Source organism: Homalodisca vitripennis, chromosome 4, assembly GCF_021130785.1.
Source record: "Homalodisca vitripennis isolate AUS2020 chromosome 4, UT_GWSS_2.1, whole genome shotgun sequence".
Classification (NCBI taxonomy): domain Eukaryota; kingdom Metazoa; phylum Arthropoda; class Insecta; order Hemiptera; family Cicadellidae; genus Homalodisca; species Homalodisca vitripennis.
The window spans coordinates 76,731,978-76,752,472 of record NC_060210.1 but is presented as its reverse complement, the minus strand read 5'-3'; the positions used below and the strand labels follow the sequence as shown (position 1 = coordinate 76,752,472).

Here is a 20,495-nt window from a genome sequence, read left to right as displayed (position 1 = left end):
TCATAATGCTTGAACGTGGACACTATATTTACATTGAGGATTGACATTTCTTCAGCCAGTGTGGGACAATGTAATGTTTTATATGCATAGATTTAATTTGATTTCATACATTATTAAGTTTTACTATAGACAATTAATTAACAAAAGAAATTTCGAAGTTTTATTTTGAACTTGTCTGTTCAATAGTATAGTTGTAGTAGAAAATCGTTAAAGAGTAGATATAATTTTGAACCTGTATTCTTATAAGACCAACCTATTTAATTTTGGTTTAGTTTTAAATATTTATATTATAAGATTTTTAGTTGATCTCAATAATGGAATTCATTTAAAGTTATTGTTTATTGAGATCTTACTTGGCAGTTTAAAATCCTTTTGAAGATATCTTTAAACCAACTGTTGTCTATTTGGTGTGTCAACTAATTCTATCATCTAATATTAAAACATAAAATTCAATTGTATGTGAAAATCTTCTTCTTGAGTGACAATCTAAATTCTTTAAATTAGTGTTAGTTGCCTTGTAGAAAATGTTATTCTAGAATTAATAATATTTTACAACTTTTTATGTGCTAACTGTATATTTTTCTAAACGAATAAAATAACTCACCTTTTAATGATTTAAAACATTTTAAAAATCCAAATAAAATTACAATTATTAGTAATAAAATATAAATAATTGTTTTATCTGATTTTGTTGCAGATGTGGTGAAGATGGAGGAAGGCAAGAAGACAATTTCAGAAAATTTCTTTTCTTTGCTGGATAATTTACAATCCACAAGTGATGGCAAAAAAAGAGATGGTTTCAAGGAGAGAAATGAAACTTCAAAATCAAACTTCAAAGAGAAGAAGTATGGAACAAGTACCAACAGAGTGGTTTCAGGATGTGATGGTTCCATTGAGAAAGAGACTGCACATACTCAATGTGAAGAGGCAGGTGTTAAAAAGAGGAGAAATAATAATAAAACAGAAAATTGTAGTAGAGTTAGTAGTATAAATATTAGAAAGAATAATGACCATCAAAGAAATAGATTTGATAATTCAGAAAGAATACAAACCATAGGAAAAGAGTTTAGAAAGACTTCAGATGGAAGACAAAGTTTAGAGTACAACAATTTAAATGAGTCATCGGAAGATAGACACAAGCATATCCAATCTAGAAAATCTGACAAGGGCTGTAACATTATGGGATATAAAATCTTAGAAAACCTTTTGACAAGTGACACAAGTGTTATACTGACAACATTAGCCAGTCCTAGGTCAGGATTCCAAGAACTACTAAATAGCAGACCGTTAAGAGCAGATTTGCTTATGTTAATAGTTTGTGTTTTAGAGAAAGTGAAAGATTCCGAAATTCATCATTTAAAAATCCAGGTTTTTTCACAGGCATTCACTCCAGAATTTTTTGATGAAATTAAAAGATTTGCAGGTCTCATTTGTATTGAAGATAAACCAGACCGCTTAAAATCCATTGAAGCTTTTTTTATGAATATATTGTATCTTTTTGAAATGCTAATAAATTTATTTCCTTCAATGATGAATGAAAAATTGAAAAGTGTAATGGTAACATTAAGAATGTCCATGAAAAATGCTAAAGATGTACAGGGACTCACAGTTAAGGAATGTTTATTTGAGCTGGCTAAAATTATCACTGATCAGATTGAGTCCTATATAGAAAATTCAAAAAAGGTTGAAAAGGAGCAACAGAGTGATAAAGGAATAGAAAATAAGGTACCAAATAAATTTAGAGATTTGCCTTTGATTCCAGTAAAGGATGATTTTTTGAGTGATAAACCATTTTTGAGACAAAATGTTGTCAAAGGATCTTATAAGGATGTAGAACAATATCTTGACATCCAGTTTAGATTATTAAGAGAAGATTTCATTGCACCTATAAGAGCGGGAATTTATGAATACATTGAAAATGTTTCTACTCCCCATATGAAGCGGAAATATACCAGTGTTAAAATATATCCAAAAGTTCAGTTTCAATATCCGTATAAATCAAGAGACACATTTGGATTTTTGATCAATTTTGATTGTGATAAGAAACTTCCTCGTAATATTAACTGGGAATGGAATAAGAGATTTATGGTTGGCAATTTACTACTTTTTAGTAATGATCATTTTCAAACATTTTATTTAGCTACTGTTGTGGAACGTGATTTAAAACATCTTCAACAAAGAATGCTATGTGTAACTTTTATACCTGGGTCTGAGGTACCAGAATATATTTTTGAACCTGGAGTATTTTTTGTAATGGCTGAATCAGAAGTGTATTATGAGGCTTATCGTCATGTCTTGGCTGCACTTAAACTTATGACTGAGAGTAATTTCCCCATGAAACAATATATTGTGGATGTAGACACTGCATGTTTTCCTCCTGTGTACTTAGTATACAAATCAACATATAAAATATCTGGTTTTAATGTTAATGTACTTGAGGAAGAAAGTTGGCCTTCTCCAAATGAATTAAGTTTAAATCCTTCTCAACACCAAGCATTCAAATCTGCACTAACAAATGATTTTGTTGTTATCCAAGGTCCACCAGGTACTGGAAAAACATTTTTAGCCCTTAAAATCACTGAAGTACTCCTAAAAAACAAAGTTTCTGAAGATGCTCCGATTGTGGTTATTTGTTATACAAATCATGCTTTGGACCAGTTTCTTGAAGGAATTTTGCAACACACACAAAATTTGATAAGGATTGGAAGCCAGTCCCAGAATGAAGCTTTAGAAAAGTACAATATTGATAAAATTCGAAGGGAGAAAAGAATGACCAGAACTCACAATTTTTCTGCATTGTATAGAGAAGTACAAGGTAGGAAATCAGATCTCTGGAAAGTAATAGATAGACTGAGAGGAAACCTTGAGGAAATCAACAACTTAAAAGGAATATTAGAGTTCAGCATCTTAAAATCAGTTATAAACCCTAGACATTTTAATGAACTCAGTGATCAAGAAGTAGAGTGGTTACTATGTCAAGATTCTCCTAACTTGTTCAGTGCAGAAGAAGATTCTCAGGAATACTACATTCCTACTGAAAGTGAAGACCAAAATGAGAAAATCTTAAATGTAAATGATTTTGAAGAAGAATTTGAAGAGGAAATAGATGATGAAAATACTAGGCGCATAGCTGATATGATAGATGATGATATTGATGTAGATGATTATCTTAAAGAAGAAAATTATTCCAGTACTCTAAAGTATTTCTTAAAAATTGAAAGTCTCACATTCGAAATAGAAAATCTTGAACTAGAACTTCGTAAAAACCTTAACTCAAACTTTCTTAATGAAAAGCAAAAAATGTATTTACAACTAGACGTCCAGGGAACTATAAATGAAATAAATTGGCAGATTACATCCATTCAAAAGCAGTTTTTCAAATTCAAAGATTATAAATTTAATCCTGAAAAACATAGTATCTTCGAAAATACTGCCACACTGTGGGATATGAATCTTCATGATCGTTGGGAATATTATATGGGATGGTTATATTTGTACAGTTGTCACTTGAAACAAGCAGTTCAATTCTTTTCCAATCAGTAAGTATACTTCTATTATTAGACTATATCTGAGAGAATTAAATTTAATTTGCTTCTTTTTTTCAATTATCCTGCCAGTGGGCGTATCAAATCTATAGCGCTAATGGACATTTGCGGACTTTTCGACGGCACTGGCGGAAATAAGGAAAAATAACAAAAACCGTTTTACGGTAACCAAACAACATTTTATTTGTTTATGAGTGTATTTTGTGGGAATTCTTACAACAGTTTTGCAATTTGATTAATATTAAGATTAAATATTTCATATAAACCAAAAATAAAATATGACAAAAACATAGTAATTACAGTTTATTATAAAATGTTAAATATAATATTGGAGTTATAATAAAAACAAGCAGTTACCCACGGCTTCAAACACAATTTTCAAAATCGAAAAAAGGTTTATAGCCCTCTTAGTCAAAGCGTTTATGATGTTATATGATGAAAGCGTTTGATGTTTTTTTTTTTTAAAAAGTAAGCACAGATATAATACACTTGTATTTTATTCATTTTATTAAGTAAGTGTCCATGGTTAAGAGATTCAGTAGTTAACATAATGTTTATTGGTTCTTACTTCAGGATTTGCACGTGTAAGATCTTCCATTGCTAGGTCGAATAAATGAATGACATTGCAGACCCCACTGTTGAGTTTGCCTTCCCTGATGCCCCGATCAAGAAAATATATACATAATAAGGTCTCAGAAAACTACTTTGGGCAAAAGATTTCAATTTCTGGCAGTTTACATTAATTTTCAGTCTAAGGTATTTCTAGTAACATAGTTGACCCGGCCTTGTTGCTCCCAAGATGAAGAAAGTATGTATAAACAGAAACCTACTTTGGTCTACTTCCAGCCCTAGTAATGTACTTCCGATCTTAGATATATCCAGTGCCACATTTTCAACTGCTCTGGGTAGCCGTATTTCATTCCATAAGATTTATTTTAAGTTAATCTAATTATTAGTAATCACAAGTAAATTATATACATAAATAATAATAATTTTTAATTTAGATATCAAGGGGAAGAGGGGGCCACACAAAACATTTTAGCTAGGGCCCAAGATCCGTAAATCCGACACTATGTATATGTTAAAAGAGATCTCCTACTTAACATTCTTCAACACCCGGCAAAAATCATGAAAGATAGAGACATGGAATAGGTTTATATTGTTGCATAAAGGCGCTTAAGAAAGGAGTTTCCCCTCAACCTCAGAGCTCCCTCCCCCCCCCCACACTGGTCTCGAGTTGTAAAAATTCCTATAAGAAATGCATTGAAGTAAACACACGTTGTTAATTGAAATAATCTGTTAAAATGTAATCAACCGTTCTATATAAACATTATAACACAACAACACAATCATTTGTTTCATTAATTTAAGTACCGCCTTAATTAAATTTTTTATATGTATAGTCTTGAAAGCATTGAGTAAGCTGGCATCCAGGGCCGCATTTACAAATTCGGCGCCCCTAGGCCTACAGACCAAAGAGCGCCCCCCCCCCCCCCCCCCCAGAGGACTCTGATTACACTGACGTAGAAATCCAGTAAATTTCTTAATTACGTAATTTTGATGAAAGATAATTACAATAGTATATATAGGAGTGTTTTGAATAAATAAAAGCAATGAACCAATGAATGAGTCAATGTCGCACCCCGGACCTAGTTGACCTTGGCCACCCGCCCCGCCGAGCGCCAACACCACCAGCCGCCGCAACTTTTTTCTTTTGTGTACTTTAAAATTTATGCGCCCCCTAAAATTTTGCGCCCTAGGCCTGGGCCTAGTGGGCCTATAGGGAAATGCGGTACTGCTGGCATCAACACAAAATTAAATATGGAACTGGAAATACCTTAGACCGGAAGAAAAGTACAAGAGCTGGAGTTATATACTTTTTGACTGATGTAGGCTTTTCAGAACAACAAAGCGAACGCATCCAAGGCGTTGGAGATGTAATTCTTTCAAACCAGAAGTGCTAATACAGGTGCAAAGGCTAAAATTCGCAATTTCGCTTAATATCTAAAGCTCTTAGCCATAAACGCTTAAATAATTTGTATCTAAAATATGCCTACTTTCTTTTCAAAATTATATAGAGTCTCATTATTTATTACATCAAAAGTGCATTAACTGAAAAGCTAAAGACTTTGACTGTAGAATTCCTCAATGCTGGCCTAAAACAATTCAATTGGAGCTAATCAGTCACATATAATGAAATTAGGGAAAAAAATTTGAGTTATTTCATGGGTGTATATAAAACACGGTTTTTAAACTCTGAGTATTCATCATATTTTGTAAAAAGCATACCCGTTTTATGAGGTTTTGCATACTGTCCTTGTAAAATGTTTAATAAATCTAAATATTAACTTAAATATAAAGTGTTATATACCACTTTTTTGCAAAGAACTTTGCTTCCAGACTGTGTAACTATGAAGTTAGAAAAAACATTGTCTTAGTTTAGAAATTTAAAAAGGTTAAACAAAAAATAAAATCAAAATTTGCAATAAAATATACACATGTATTTGAAATATTACACCTATTCAAAATTCAGAATAGCCAAATTGTAGGAAATTTTGTCCTGAAGACAGAAATGTATAGGCCTAATATTGAACTGTTTATATTAATAACTTTTTTCAATATTTGTATGAATAAGTATGCATTTGAAATTTTTTCTTGTTACCCGTAATTATATATATATAACACATTGATATATCGATGTTCTTACTTTTTATATTATACTAAATATAGTAGCTTACAACATTTAGAATAACCTACTTGCAGCAAATTTTGCTATGAATATAAAAGTATACATTGCTGTAAGTTATTTTAGCAATTCATAATAATTAGTGTTATTTTAAACTGAATAAAATAAACCATATTTACATGCAATAATTAATTTCTGACAATTAGTAACTACATAAAAACGAATTGAAACAAAAACAAGGACAAAATAGACTGTAAACAGTGAAATTTACACGTTTGTGTCTGAGCAAAAAACAAACAATGCAAATGCCCTTCACTTGAACAGTTGATGAAAACTATCTAGACTAATGTTTGGTACAGAGTACAAGAAATCAAAAGACCACTAAACATAAAGAAAAACTCAAGGGCTTTCGAATGGCATAAGTTATAATGCAATTTGATCGGTATTAGCGTCTGCAAAATGAGTTTTAAGACATGAATGTTAATCATAACAATTTTTGATGATGACGTTTAATGAAGGTCTGAGTCGTAAAAAATGATGATGATGGATGCTTGGAGGGTTGAACTTACATCTAAAATGGATGAGTAGATTAGAATATCGGTCAGTGACTATACCTTATCTCATAAGTGTTTTGAATTTCATTTAAAAAAATGTGCCTGTAGTTTTCCTGTTTTCAAAAGGAAATTATGTGCAAAGCTAAGGGTAGTTGCTAGTATAAAAATATAAATACCAATCAACAGAAATGTAAGAACATGTTATTAAAGTTAAGAGTTATAACCATTTATGACTAGAGAAAGAACTACTAATTAATTCAACATATAGTGTCTTTATAACTAATTGTGTAGTCAATATTGAAAATGGATACAGATTTTACAACAAATTTTAAGCAGATAAATAATTTATAAAATTAAATTTAATGTTAATATATAATTTATAATGAATAAATTGTATCTATTGTTCAAACCAAAGGGTACTTAAGGTTTTAGTATTAAGGGATGTGTCTGTTGTAAATGTTCTAAGTGAATTTTGTTTAAATCTTCTGGTACGTTGTAAATACTTTTCAGTGAATAACGTTTATCAAAATTTTGTTGATGGCCTAAAGCGTTACTCATTTTATTTCTCATGGACAACGGGTTTGATGTTAATCCAACATATTCCATTACACAATTGTTACATGTTAATTTATGTAACATTAGTCACATAGTTTGGTTTTAAAAATATGTTTTTTGCTATTGATGGAAGGATTGAGAATTTTCTATGCTGTTCTTTGAATATTATTTGTTTTATTGATTGTTTATGAACTTAGGAGGATATTTTCTTTTGACAAAAGCATTTCTTTATGGATAATTTTCAAAGTAGACATTATCGGAACATAATTTTTTGGCCCTAACTGACAAATCCTTTTTGTACTGATATATTAATTATGTTTTATTTTTATCTGTGTACCATTTCATTCAAGTTTTTATACTTTTGTTAAATATTATTTTTGATTACAGCAAATTTTGAAATAGTAAAGGGTTATTAAATAAAAGAAGCCTACTTCATATTTTACAAACATAATATACTCTTACTGAGTATGTAATTACTCAGTAAGTTCTTTTTTTTGCCGTTCTAAAACTACACGAGGAGGGGTTATGGTGTTAACTAAAAATGGGATTAAAAGTAAAAATATAAGTAAATTATCAATTGACAAATTAATAACTGAAAAGGAATTTGAATGTTGTGTTTCAGAAATTACCATTGCAAATGTTGATGTTGTAATTGTTTGCCTATACAGATCTCCAAATAATAGTCTAATCAATAACTTTTTTGAAAAACTGGACCAACTTCTGAATGTTCTCTGCAATAACTTTAGTAACATTATTATCGCTGGGGACATCAATATAAATATTTTAAATAATAATCTGACTTTAAAAAGTTTTAGAAATATATTAACTGAACATGGAGTGTATTATGCAGTTAATTTTCCTACTAGATTTAGTAAAGAAACTGCAACATCAATTGACAACTTTATAACCAATATTGATAAAAAATTTATAAAAGTGGAGGGGATTATCACAGCAGTATCTGATCATGACGGGCAATTGATGGAAGTTGGTAATTTTTATGATACAGAGAGCAATAAACATAAGAAATATAGAGAATTAACAAGAAAATTTAGCGAAAGTAATATTGAAACTTTCTTAAAACTTTTAGGATCAGAAAGTTGGATAGATGTTTATATGTCTGGTGTCAATGACAAGTTTCATACTTTCCATTCTATTTTTTTGCACTATTTTAACATTTGTTTCCCTAAAGTGTCTAGTCTAAGACCTAATTGCATATCCAAAAACAATTGGGTGACAGAAGAGATTAAAAACGAAAGAACAGATTTAATTGAGCAAGAAAAGATATATAGAAAGAACAAACAAAATAATAACTTAAAGCAGCTAAAAATTAAAAAACGTGATCTTAAACTAAAAATTGTTCAAGCTAAAAAAAGATTTTTTGATAACAAAATAAAATGTTCAAGTAACGTTAACAAAACAACCTGGAAGTTAATTAACATGCAAACTGGTAAAAATAAGAATTTAAAAGAAAACATTATGTTGATTGATAAAGAAAAACTGTTGTTGGATCCAGGTAGAGTTTGCAATGTTTTTAATAACTTCTTTATCAATGTTGTGGATCAGCAGACATCCCATGGTGTTGAAGATGTGCCTAAATCCTCAAATTATTGTAATAGAGATTGGAATCCAAATTTAAAAGTATTTCGATTCAGTCAAGTTACACAACAGCAAGTTAAAAAAATTGTCAGTTCATTTAATAATAAATATTCTACTGGTTTTGATGAAGTACCAATTGTAATAATAAAAAAAGCAATAAGGCATTTATTAAGACCGTTAACTCACACAATAAATTCTTCTCTAATATCTGGTAAATTCCCAGATGAACTGAAAACGGCTAAAGTAATTCCTATTTACAAAAAGGGAGATCCTCAGGTGCCAGAGAGCTACAGGCCAGTATCATTATTATCAACGTTTTCTAAAATATTTGAGAAAGTTGTTAATGAACAACTGTTAAATTATCTGTCGGAAAATGATCTTCTTGATAATCAACAACATGGTTTTCGTCCAGGCAGGTCAACAATTACTGCATCAGTAAAATTTGTGCAAAATTTAATAGAGGAATTAGATAAAGGTAATAGACCTTTAGGAATTTTTATGGATTTGACTAGAGCGTTTGACAGCGTAATTCATGACGAACTTATAAATGTTCTGGAAGATTTAGGCTTAAAAAATAAAGAAATAAATTGGTTTCACTCTTACATCAGTAACCGTAATCAATACGTTGAATTATCATACTTAATAAATAAAGACAAAATCAATTTTGTATCCGAAAAAAAGCTCATAAAGTATGGCGTACCACAAGGTTCAATTTTGGGTCCCTTACTATTTATTTGCTATATAACAGGACTTTCTACAGTAGCAGAGGAAAATAAAATGTGTTTATACGCTGATGATGCAAGCGTAATTGTCAAAGGAAAGGATCCTAAGGTAATTGAAACATCATCTCTTAATTGTTTGAATAAAATTAATTCTTTTTTAACTAAAAAAAATTTGTTACTTAACCCCGGCAAAACACATTTTATACCATTTAAAACACACCAATCGAAGTTTAATTTTCAATATGACATTAAGATAAATAACCAAAATATAATGGAGGTAGAGGAAACTTGTTTCCTAGGTCTAATAATAGATCAAAATTTAAGCTGGAATCAACATGTACAAACCATAATAAAAAAAGCATCATCTGGCCTGTACGCCCTTAGGCAAATGGCAAACCTTTGTAACCAGGATACTTTAAAACAAATTTATTTTTCTTTAATACATTCCCATATAAGCTACGGGATCAGTGTATATGGAGCTACTTCAAATAAAAACCTTGAAAAAATTCTTATACTACAAAAAAAATCAATACGGTTAATTCTAAATTTACCATGGCAAGCAACCGTTAAACATTTATTTGCACAATTAAGAATTTTAACTGTTTACAGTCAATACATATACGATACAATAACTTACACAAAATTTAAAAATATACCTAACTATACCACTCATAGATATAATACTAGGAGTGGTATAATTTTTGAAAATCATAATTTAGAGCTGTTTAAAAAGAAAACTGAATACGCCGGTACACGATTTATTCAATACATTCCTATTGACATTAAAAAAATTGAAGGAATCAATCCGTTTAGAAATAAATTAAAAAATTATCTCATATCACGATCATTTTATTCTTTTGAAGAATTTTTTGAGGGCTTGGGCCATTGAACAAAAATAAAACTTGAGTTGATTTTAGTTGTTTAAATTAACAATATTTATGTTAAGTTAACATAAGGTTTTAGATAGGTTAACCTGTATCTGTGATGATATTAGTCTATCTGTATTTGTGACACTATTCTGACTGTATTTATAATATTACAGCTTTGAATAAAGATCTATGACTATGACTATGACTATGACTATGATAGATACTCATGATGATTTGTAATTAAGGGTCCCATTCTGTAATAAATTTCAATTATTTGATTGTTGAATGGCCACAATTTATACAAGAGTCAATGTGATTCACTTATCATTAAAAAACTAAATAATTTCCATTTTTTAAGTAATTCAAAATCTATTTTTAGCTGCACAGGGGATGTTTGCATGGAATTATGTGGCAAAATTCAGTAAACATAATAAATGTAATAATGTATTAAATAAATACATTTACTAAATCAGTTTCACACCAGTTTATATTTCATCTATTAACACATTAAATGTTTAAATAGAACATTCCATGATTGATAAATACAACTATACACAGCGAACTTTGTATAACTTGTTATTTGATATTATACAGTTTTTATTTTTTATAGGTAAAACATTTACTATTTTGATTGTTTATGTTCATTCCACTTCTATATGTTCTGTAGTTTAATAGATCCCTGATTCAGATAGCAATTACATAACCATATTATAGTCTATACTTAAGCTATTTGGAGATTTTTATTAAAATAGAGGATATTATAGGATCAGAAAAAAGCAATACATGATTTAGCATGTCATGCAAATTTTACTTTCTTGAATAAAAACAATAGAATTTTCTTAAATATTTGTTTCTTGATCCTACAGTTTCTTCAGAATACATAATAATTGGTAGAGATCATTATTTGATATCTTCTGAATTATAAGGTTTTCTGTTGTTTTATGTCATATTTCCTTAAAAAGTCTAAGCTTATACGAATACTATGGTGTGATATGGGAGTCTCAATAGTATAACATTAGAATTAGTACAACGTGAAGAATCTTATAGTCTTCACCACTCCAGTGATAAATTTGACAGCAGATAAATTTAATAAATATTTTGTGGATTGTGTAAATGACATTAGAACCAAGGTGCCTTGTAGTATAGAAGACCATATCTTTTTATGTAAATAGTGTCAACTGTGATTGTAATAGATTTGTAAATAGTTTTTAATATTAATGTTTTTTACTGTAGAAGAAGTTTTTTAAAGCCATAAATGAAATAGAGAGAAAGCTCATGCTTGGATGTCTATGGCTAAATGCTGCCATTCTAAAAATTGCTTCTGTTTTTTATTATGTGAAGTCCTCACTTACTTATTCAATTTAAGTATCACTCAGGTGTTTTTCCTGACTTATTGAAGGTTAGTAAGGTAATACCCATACACAAAAGAGGGAGCAAAAGAGTTATGTGACAATTATAGACCTATATCTATTGTGCCCACAGTGTCAAAAGTCTTGGAGCGACTTTTACATGGTCAGCTTGTGCACTTTTTTTGGAAATCAATGACTTATTGTCAAAAAGTCAGTTTGGCTTTAGACCAAAGAAGAGCACTGTTGAAGCTGTTCAACAAGTAATTATCAACTCCTATGAAGGTATTGAGAACCATAATAGTGTAGTTCTGAGATCCTATGATATGTCCAAGGCCTTTGACACTGTGGACCACAACATCTTGGTAAATAAGTTACCTTATTACTTTTTCAGTAATTCTGTTGTACAGCCTGTTAAAATCATATTTAGAAAATAGACGTCAAACCGTGTTCCTAAACGGCAACTTTTTTTCTAGCACACTGTATGTACGCCATGGAGTTCCACAAGGTTCCATTCTGGGGCCAATGCTTTTTTGTCCTGTATATCAACGACCTTCCATACAATTTGCAAAGTAACAGTATAAAGACCTTTTTGTTTGCAGATGACTTGGGAATGTGTATACAAGATAAGTGTGTAGATAATACCAATGCCATTTTTAACAGACAGTTCTGAGACCATCCTCGATTGGTGTAGTGCCAACAAACTTAAGCTAAACTCTCAAAAAACACAAGATCTCACTTTAAGTCTTTCAAATAAAGGGGGCTGTGATCCTCCTCTCAAGTTTCTTGGCATATATTTGCAGAGTGATTTAAAATGGCAACATCATATCGATTATGTGGCAACAAAGATTTCAAAAGGCATATTCTTGATAAGATCTTTAAGAAATAAAGTAACTCGGACATCCTGCTTAGTGTGTATTATGCCTTTGTACATAGCTAAACTATGGAATCATCCTTTGGGGAAACTCTGGCTATTGTGATAAGTTGTTTGTTTTTGCAAAAAAGAATCATTAGGCTTATTTGCAGTTTGCCAGATTTGACTCACTGTAGACCATATTTTATAAAATTAGGCATTCTTTCCCTCCCATCAATGTATGGTTTTTTTTCTACACTAATGTACATTAAAGAAAACCTCTATGGCTTTTCAACATATAACTGATATTCATGGCTATGAAACAAGGAATAGGCATAATATTTGTTACAAAAAGATATAATTACTCTAGCACTCAAAACAGCTTTATATATCAAGGCATTAAGTTATTCAATGCATTACCTAGTGACGTCAAAGGCATGTCCCTAAACAGGTTTTAAAATTGCTATTAAGTTAGGGTTGACTGAAAGATGCTTGTATAGTGTAAGTGAGTACTTTGATGTATAGGGTAACTTTCAACACTGGTTTCGGTCCTCTGGCATCTCTGTATTTTTATAAATTTTTAGTTAATTTTAAACCTAGACTGTTAAATTGTAATTTTAAATTAGGCCTAGTTTTTATTGAACAAAATATTCACCATTTTGACAATGTCTTACAAAATGACCAAAAGACTTTAATCTTTAATATAGTAAATAAAAACATGTATTTAAGGGTTGATGTATTTTTAAAATGTATTTGTATTTAATAATTATACGTTAGTGTGGATTGTTGTTATCCTTTAACTGTTGACGTTGTTATACACTTTGTGTTCTGACAATAAATGATTGATTGATTGATTGATTGATTGAGTGTTCCTAAGGAATAGAGTGTACATTACTTTCTTGATCAATTGTTGTTTTTCTATTATTGTTGGAGTCGAATCATTTGAAACTTCAAAGTGATACTCTCCAAGTATTGAAATGTGTAAAATGTAGGTCTCATCAGGTTTTGCAGGCTGATTCTTACATTCTCAACTCTCAATTGTAAAGCATACAACAAGGAACAAGTTTCGTAACTCCCTAAAAATTATGTAAGATTGTACGGCTGCAGCTCCAATCAATATACATGTTTTTATATTAAAATAAGTATAGGTTCTGCCTTCATTTATTTTGAGGTTATGTGTTTCTGAGCAATAACAGAAAGCAGCCTACCCTTCTTGAATATTTCATCTTTCCGTACTGTAACTTGATCAGACTGGCTGATTATGATTAGTACAAGTAATTAATGGAATGTGCAAATATCCCATGTAGGATGTTGCATTGTTACTTCAATCTTATCCATATAGGTGTGATATAGTTATGTGTTTATTACACTGCTGCTGAACAATCCCAAACTGTCTGTAACCAAGTGTGTTTATGACCACGTTTTCATTAATACGTCTCTGGTCCTTGTTGAATACCAGGACCTGCAGAACCAAAAACTTGTCATTGTTTATTGATACATTAGAAAAAAATAGAAAATGGTATAGGTTTATAAATTCATTAAAAGAGCCAAAGAGCCATGCACTATCATTAGATAGTTGGGCAATCCTGGAGTAGAGAATAGAAATGGATACAACATCCTTTAATCATGAATGGTATCAAACATAATTTCAAGTTATTTAAAAAATTAGTTGGCATCTGAAATATTATCTTTCAAACTACACAAACTCTCATGAAATGTATTGGGTTGCACATAACATGTACCCTTTGATACACCAGGAATTAATATTAATCTACAAAATTACTTTCAAATAATCTATTACAATCTATATTTTTAAAGATCTAGCTATAAGTTATATATATTAGCACAGATTCAATTATAAATATAAAAGTGGCTTTTTACAGGTACCAGGAAGTTGTGATGAAACTACATGAACTGAAACAGTTAGATGATGTGTCATTTGTGCGTAATGCTGCTGTCGTCGGTTTGACCACAAGTGGAGCTGCCAAGCGTAGGGTGCTTCTTGAAAACTTGAACACCAAGATTGGTATAATATAACATTATCCTACCATGTCTTATTTAGAGCCTGATAAGGAGTTTTATCTGTAAATGACAGATGGGGAATGAAATCATTCAGTCTTATAAGAAAAAGTTTGCAAAATTATTACAAAAACAACTTAATTTATAATACTTTCTGAAAAAAGATCAATTACTATAAAGCCTACATTAACCAAATTTTAAAGGAGAAAAATAAAGTAAGACTTTTTTTAATAAAATAGAACTGTTTGCATAAAAATGTGTTGTTTCTCACATTTATAATGTTTAAAATCAAATTTGATTTAAAAGACAAATGGATTCTGAGTGTACCTAAATTGTCAACTTTGTGCACACTTTTAGGTAGCTAATTAAAGAACAATTTCATTATTTTACTCTCTAAATGTCGGTCGGCGATGTTTTCGCCAACGCGGTTGTTTCCGTATTGTCACCGGTGGAAATTTCGCCGACTAACACATACTGGCTTTATACGTTTTATAAATCCTAAGGTCGTTTAAAGACACATAAATGTTACATTGTTGGAAAGCTGATGAAATAACCTATCTGTTTGTATGTCTTTGAATTCCCTAATGCCTGTTTCCAGACAGTTTCAATACAAAAAAATAACATATTGTTTTCTCTGATTTGGATTGTTTGTAAACAACGAGTTACCTTGCGTGAATAAACAAAGAGCAGTATCGTGTTTCTTAGTGCGGTTATGTCATATTTCATTTTGATATAGTTGTTATGTAATTGTCTTGGAATGACAATGAGAGATCCTTGTTGGTGATATCAGGGAACTTCTTATAGACCCTAACATCAGTGACTTACTCAAATCTTACTCTGTTATGTCCATAAGCAACCGGTTACATAATACTAGCATACTTATTCCTTTTTCAGTATTATCACAGTAAAACTATATATTTTTGAAATCACAGTTAAATGTATGATAATCTTGGATATTTCTCTTTTTTAGGAGGAGTTAAATTGATATAAGTTACACACCCTCAAAAATAAAATACAAAAAAGTATTTTTTAAATTGTGTTTACAGTTTGAAATTTTTTAAATTTTTATAATGAGCTTATAAATATTCTACACGTCGTTCCAAACAAAATGGTATATCAAACAATATAATTATCGTAATTATTAAATTTTTTATGAATTTTTCAAAATACCCTTGCAAATACACTAAAATTAGGCGACAATGTGGGAAACATGACATACAGTTGGAGGGTTAAATAACATCTTTAGGAAATTTTCACTTAATTATGATAAGTGAAGGGATGTTAGCAACATAACAGGAAAAATTGTGTTTTATATTAAAAGATTTTGCCTAAGCTAATTAAACAAATTAAATATGTAATGTTGTTTGGCATGAGCTAAGGCAAAAAACCCTTAAGAGATTTTGTAATTAATATTTTGGTCAGGAGGATAAAATTTCTTGATTTTCACAAAGTACTAAAAACTGTATTTTGTGATCAAATACCCTCAACCAATTTCTTCATTTATTTTTTGTTGGAGAGTTTTGTACGGTATCTCATTTAAAAGATTTGGTTTATCTGTATTCAAATGCCTTTGAGACTTTTGTAAAATGTGTATAGTTTTTTCTTAAGTAATAATTTTAACTTTAATATTTGAGTATTTTTCTAAAATAAATAGTAATAACAAAAAGCACTAAAATGTTTTATAGTAAACGTTAGTCTTTGGAAGAAAATCAATTTGTTAATAATTACAGTCTGCTCATAATAAGTTATACTCTGTATGTTTGCTAAAATAAAACGGTTAAATAGAAAGTAGTATTGTCTTATTGTGATATAAAATATTTAATATATTTTCCTAAATTGTTTATCAGACAATTTATTAATTGCCATTTATTTCATCAGTAACTATTGTTATATTTTTATCTTTAGTTGTGAGCTTAGAGGATAATGTTATTTATGAACAGAAGCTCTAAAATAAGTATAAAAATGTGTTTCTAGCTGAAAGATGATGTATTGTGTTTCCACCAATGGGTTATGTTATAGTGATTGTGGAAGAGGCTGCTGAGGTGCTGGAGGCTCATATTGTCAGTTCACTTACCAAGAGCGTTCAACATGTCATTCTCATTGGTTCGTAAAACTTGTATAAGAGTCTTTGTCAAATATTTAGAACAATATTTATTTATTATTAGTAACTGTACATAGCTGTAAGAACATATCCTTAGTACATTTTATTTATAAGTCTTTATATTTATAAATTTTTATCGAATGCAGAGTAATAATCTGATATTTCCAAATAAAAATTATATCGGAAAATATAAAAATAGTATTTGATACATAAAAATCTTAATTTTCTAGTTTTTGGCTGTTGTGAATTTGTTGTGTAGGCTTACATTGATGTGCCGTAGGATGGGAATGGTCAACGCACAGAAAAGCTTTTTTACTTTTTCATTCGCTCACGAAGAGTCAAGTCTTGACTCACCATAGCTGTAGTTAGTGCCCACTTGCATTTGTTTCTGTCACCTTATTACTTTCATAGTGCGGTGACATTGTTTATTTAGTACCATAATATACTAAGTTATTGTATTGTAAAAAACTGTTGTTTACCAGCGTCATTAGATAATTTAAGATACAAATGCTATGTGGTGTCTACCTACAAAATATCTGCACAATTGACATTCCTGCGTCCAACGGAAGCTGCAGCATAGCAAAACATCCTTAAGAGCATACTTTTAGGTTCAAAATTTGCTTGAAAATTATAAAAATATGCTTAACAATAAAATTGGGCTGGAAGAAAACAAAAAAGGGTTTTGTGTCCATACCATACTTGTGCTACTAGCGTCGGACACACTCCTGAAACTTATTTCCTGCAAATGCAAAAAGACGTGACAGGCAAACTGAAGCTGTAAAAAAGCAGGACTCAGCTGTTCCTGTATCTTTAAAATTTCCAAACAATTTTTGGACAACATGCCATTTTTAACCTTGAAAAGAAGATAATGCCTGGAACTTCTTGATGTAAATGATCATACAATTCAAGGTTACCTTCTTACCTGAAGGTAAAACTTTAACCCTGGATTAGTCGCACCAAAAAAGTATCTAATATGCTCGCGCACGGTCAAAGAGACCAGGTTGTATAAATAAGATTGAAACATTTTGCAAATAAAATGTATTGTTTATTAATACATAAAAGAACCACATAAACACTAAATTAAAACATATATTTTGTAAAAAACATTAATTAGCGTATATAAGATTTAAAATATTATTGTAATATTTAGATTTTTATTGTGTATTTTATTAACGTACGTATTAACCACATTTTAACACAACACTTTTGTCAACTAAAGAAATGAAATCTATTATCATTTTATAAAATATGTTGTCATCAAAACACAAGAGTAACATAAGAAAATCTAATGTTATATTATTATTTTAATAAATTAAGTTTCTTATAGCTTAAAGTATGTGCTATTGAATATGATAATGTGATATAAAAAAGAGTGTTTGAAATAAAAATATAAAATGGCAGCAAACACAGCTGGATTGTGTTTTTTACATTCTTTACGCCTCTTTTTCTACTTTGTCACCTGCGTCTTCAGAACAGTTGGTGCAGAAGTTTGTTGTATGTTCTTTACATATGTACCATTTGCAACAAGAACATGTCACTTTTGTTTTCCGGTTTTGACGCCATGAGCAGTAAGCACATCTACCAGCAGCTGTTTCTGCACGACGTCGTGGTTCATCCCTTATTCCGGCAAGTTCCTTCACCTTTAGTTTCAACTGTCTTGGCAGATTTTCTAATGTTGTAGATTACATAACTGTTTACTCCTGCCGTGTTCATCATAGAAAAGAATAGAGATAGAGACCACCTGTTTGTTTTTCTGGTAACAGAATACGTAGCTTTCAACTGATCAAGGGTATCAACGCCACCTTTTGTCCTGTTGTAGTGTGTCAGCATTTCAGGTTTCTGTAAATCCCCAGTCATTTCATCAATGGTGTCCGAACAATGCTCAGTGGATAAAAGCAAGACTACTTTTTTTTGTTTCGATTTATAAGATAGAAGTGTAGCCTTCTCTCCATATACAAACAAACTACTGTAAAGTTCACGTTCTTTATGATCTTTGTACACTGTGATGTTTGGAAGTTCTTTTTTGTTTTTCCTCACAGTCCCAACAAGTGACAACCTATGGTTGTTGGCTAACTCATGTGCTAGTGGGATGGAGCAAAAATAATTGTCAACTGTAACTCCTCTCCATGATCCTGAAATAGGTGCAATGGCTCTCAAAACCACATCTTTTGGCGAATTGCTAATAGAATATGGGCCTTCAGGTTGCTTTGAACAATAAACTTCCATATTACAAGCATAAAAGGTTCTAGCATCAGCTAAACAATTCACCTTCATGCCATATTTGGCTGGTTTTGATTTCATGAACTGAAGAAATGGACAGCGTCCACGGAATGGTTCCAACATCTCGTCCACAGTGACATTTTCTTCGACAGAATAATGTTGTTTGCAGTTGTTGTTGAACTGTTCAAACAAATCCCTAATAGGAGCTAATTTGTCATAACGACGTCTATCTTCACGGGTGTTCTTGTCATCAAATCTGATGCACCTCAACAGGAATCTGATCCTATTCATACTCATCACGGTCTTAAACAACTCAACACCAATAAAATCAGTTTTATATAAATCTTCTAGATTTATATGTGAAGATTTTAATATACCTGCTAAATAAAGAAGTCCAAAAAATTATTTCATTTCTGTTATGTTTGTGTCCTTGGCATCCCTCTCACGAGCAAAGTGAGGTCTTAATATTTGTATTTTTATATTAGTATACCTAACAATATCACTCAACATATCGTTTGTAAAAAATAGCATCCAGCATTCTAATATTTCAGTGCAATCTTTTGCTGGACCCCTAACTCCTGGTAAGTGCATTCTGAGAATGTCGTGTGGAGGTCTCCTAACGTCTTGTGGTGGTTTGCAAAGATACCATTTTGTTGTACCATCTTTACCCAAGATATAATTTGTACTGTTAGCCAGCTCACCTGTTGCATTGGCTTGTATTTGTTGTTCTTCTACCACCATTTCATTTTCTTCTCTAGCAAGTTCCGGCCGTTCATCATCTTCATCTGCAGATTCTTCTGTTACTGTATTGTGGTCACTAGTATCTTCTTCATGATCTCCTCCATCGTCGCTGTCATTGGCGAAAGGCTCATTACCTTCCGATATGGGCTCCAATAATAATGCTCGAATACGTTCTTCCTCATTTCGATCCATATTGCACAATGTTTCACTTACAAATAGATTAAAACATATTAAGGATTTTTTTATAACACATACGTATTTACTTGCGCACGGAATTTTAGACCCGAGATTAGGGTCACACAACTACTCGCGCACGGAACTTAAGACCAGGCCGAGAAATAATTGATCGCACTCAGTCAAGGTCAAACGCCAAACTGACGAGCAGGGTGGTAGCTTGTGTAGGAGGGGTAAATATGAGGCTACTGGCCTGGGGAGGGGTTTACGTGCGTAAACAAGTACAGTCGCTATCAAAATAAAATACACCCGGTCAAAAAGACCGTGACGCGAGCATTGCAGGGTTAACCCTCTTAGTAACAAGCCAAAAACTAAAAGTAATTTCCAAAAACTCCTGGGATTTTTCACCCCCTGTACTAATGAAGAATGCTAGCCCTATTTCTGTTGTTTTGCAGTGTTTTACTATACAAATTTTTAATATTACTAATATTAGATATTTTTCTAAATAACCTGT

The 20,495-nt window shown here is 31.0% G+C and overlaps 1 protein-coding gene across 3 annotated transcripts in view; it reads left to right on the top strand.

The window, feature by feature from the left end:
• The window catches only part of LOC124359554 (NFX1-type zinc finger-containing protein 1-like), a 138,019-nt gene that overhangs the window by 20,426 nt on the left and 97,098 nt on the right, over positions 1-20,495 (top strand). For all 3 annotated transcript variants that reach the window (XM_046812398.1, XM_046812401.1, XM_046812399.1), the window contains exons 2-4: positions 698-3,539; positions 14,610-14,752; positions 16,765-16,848. In XM_046812398.1, coding sequence (XP_046668354.1) covers positions 709-3,539; positions 14,610-14,752; positions 16,765-16,848 — 3,058 coding nt within the window. In that variant the 5' untranslated portion in view covers positions 698-708. The remainder of the gene's footprint in view (positions 1-697; positions 3,540-14,609; positions 14,753-16,764; positions 16,849-20,495) is intronic.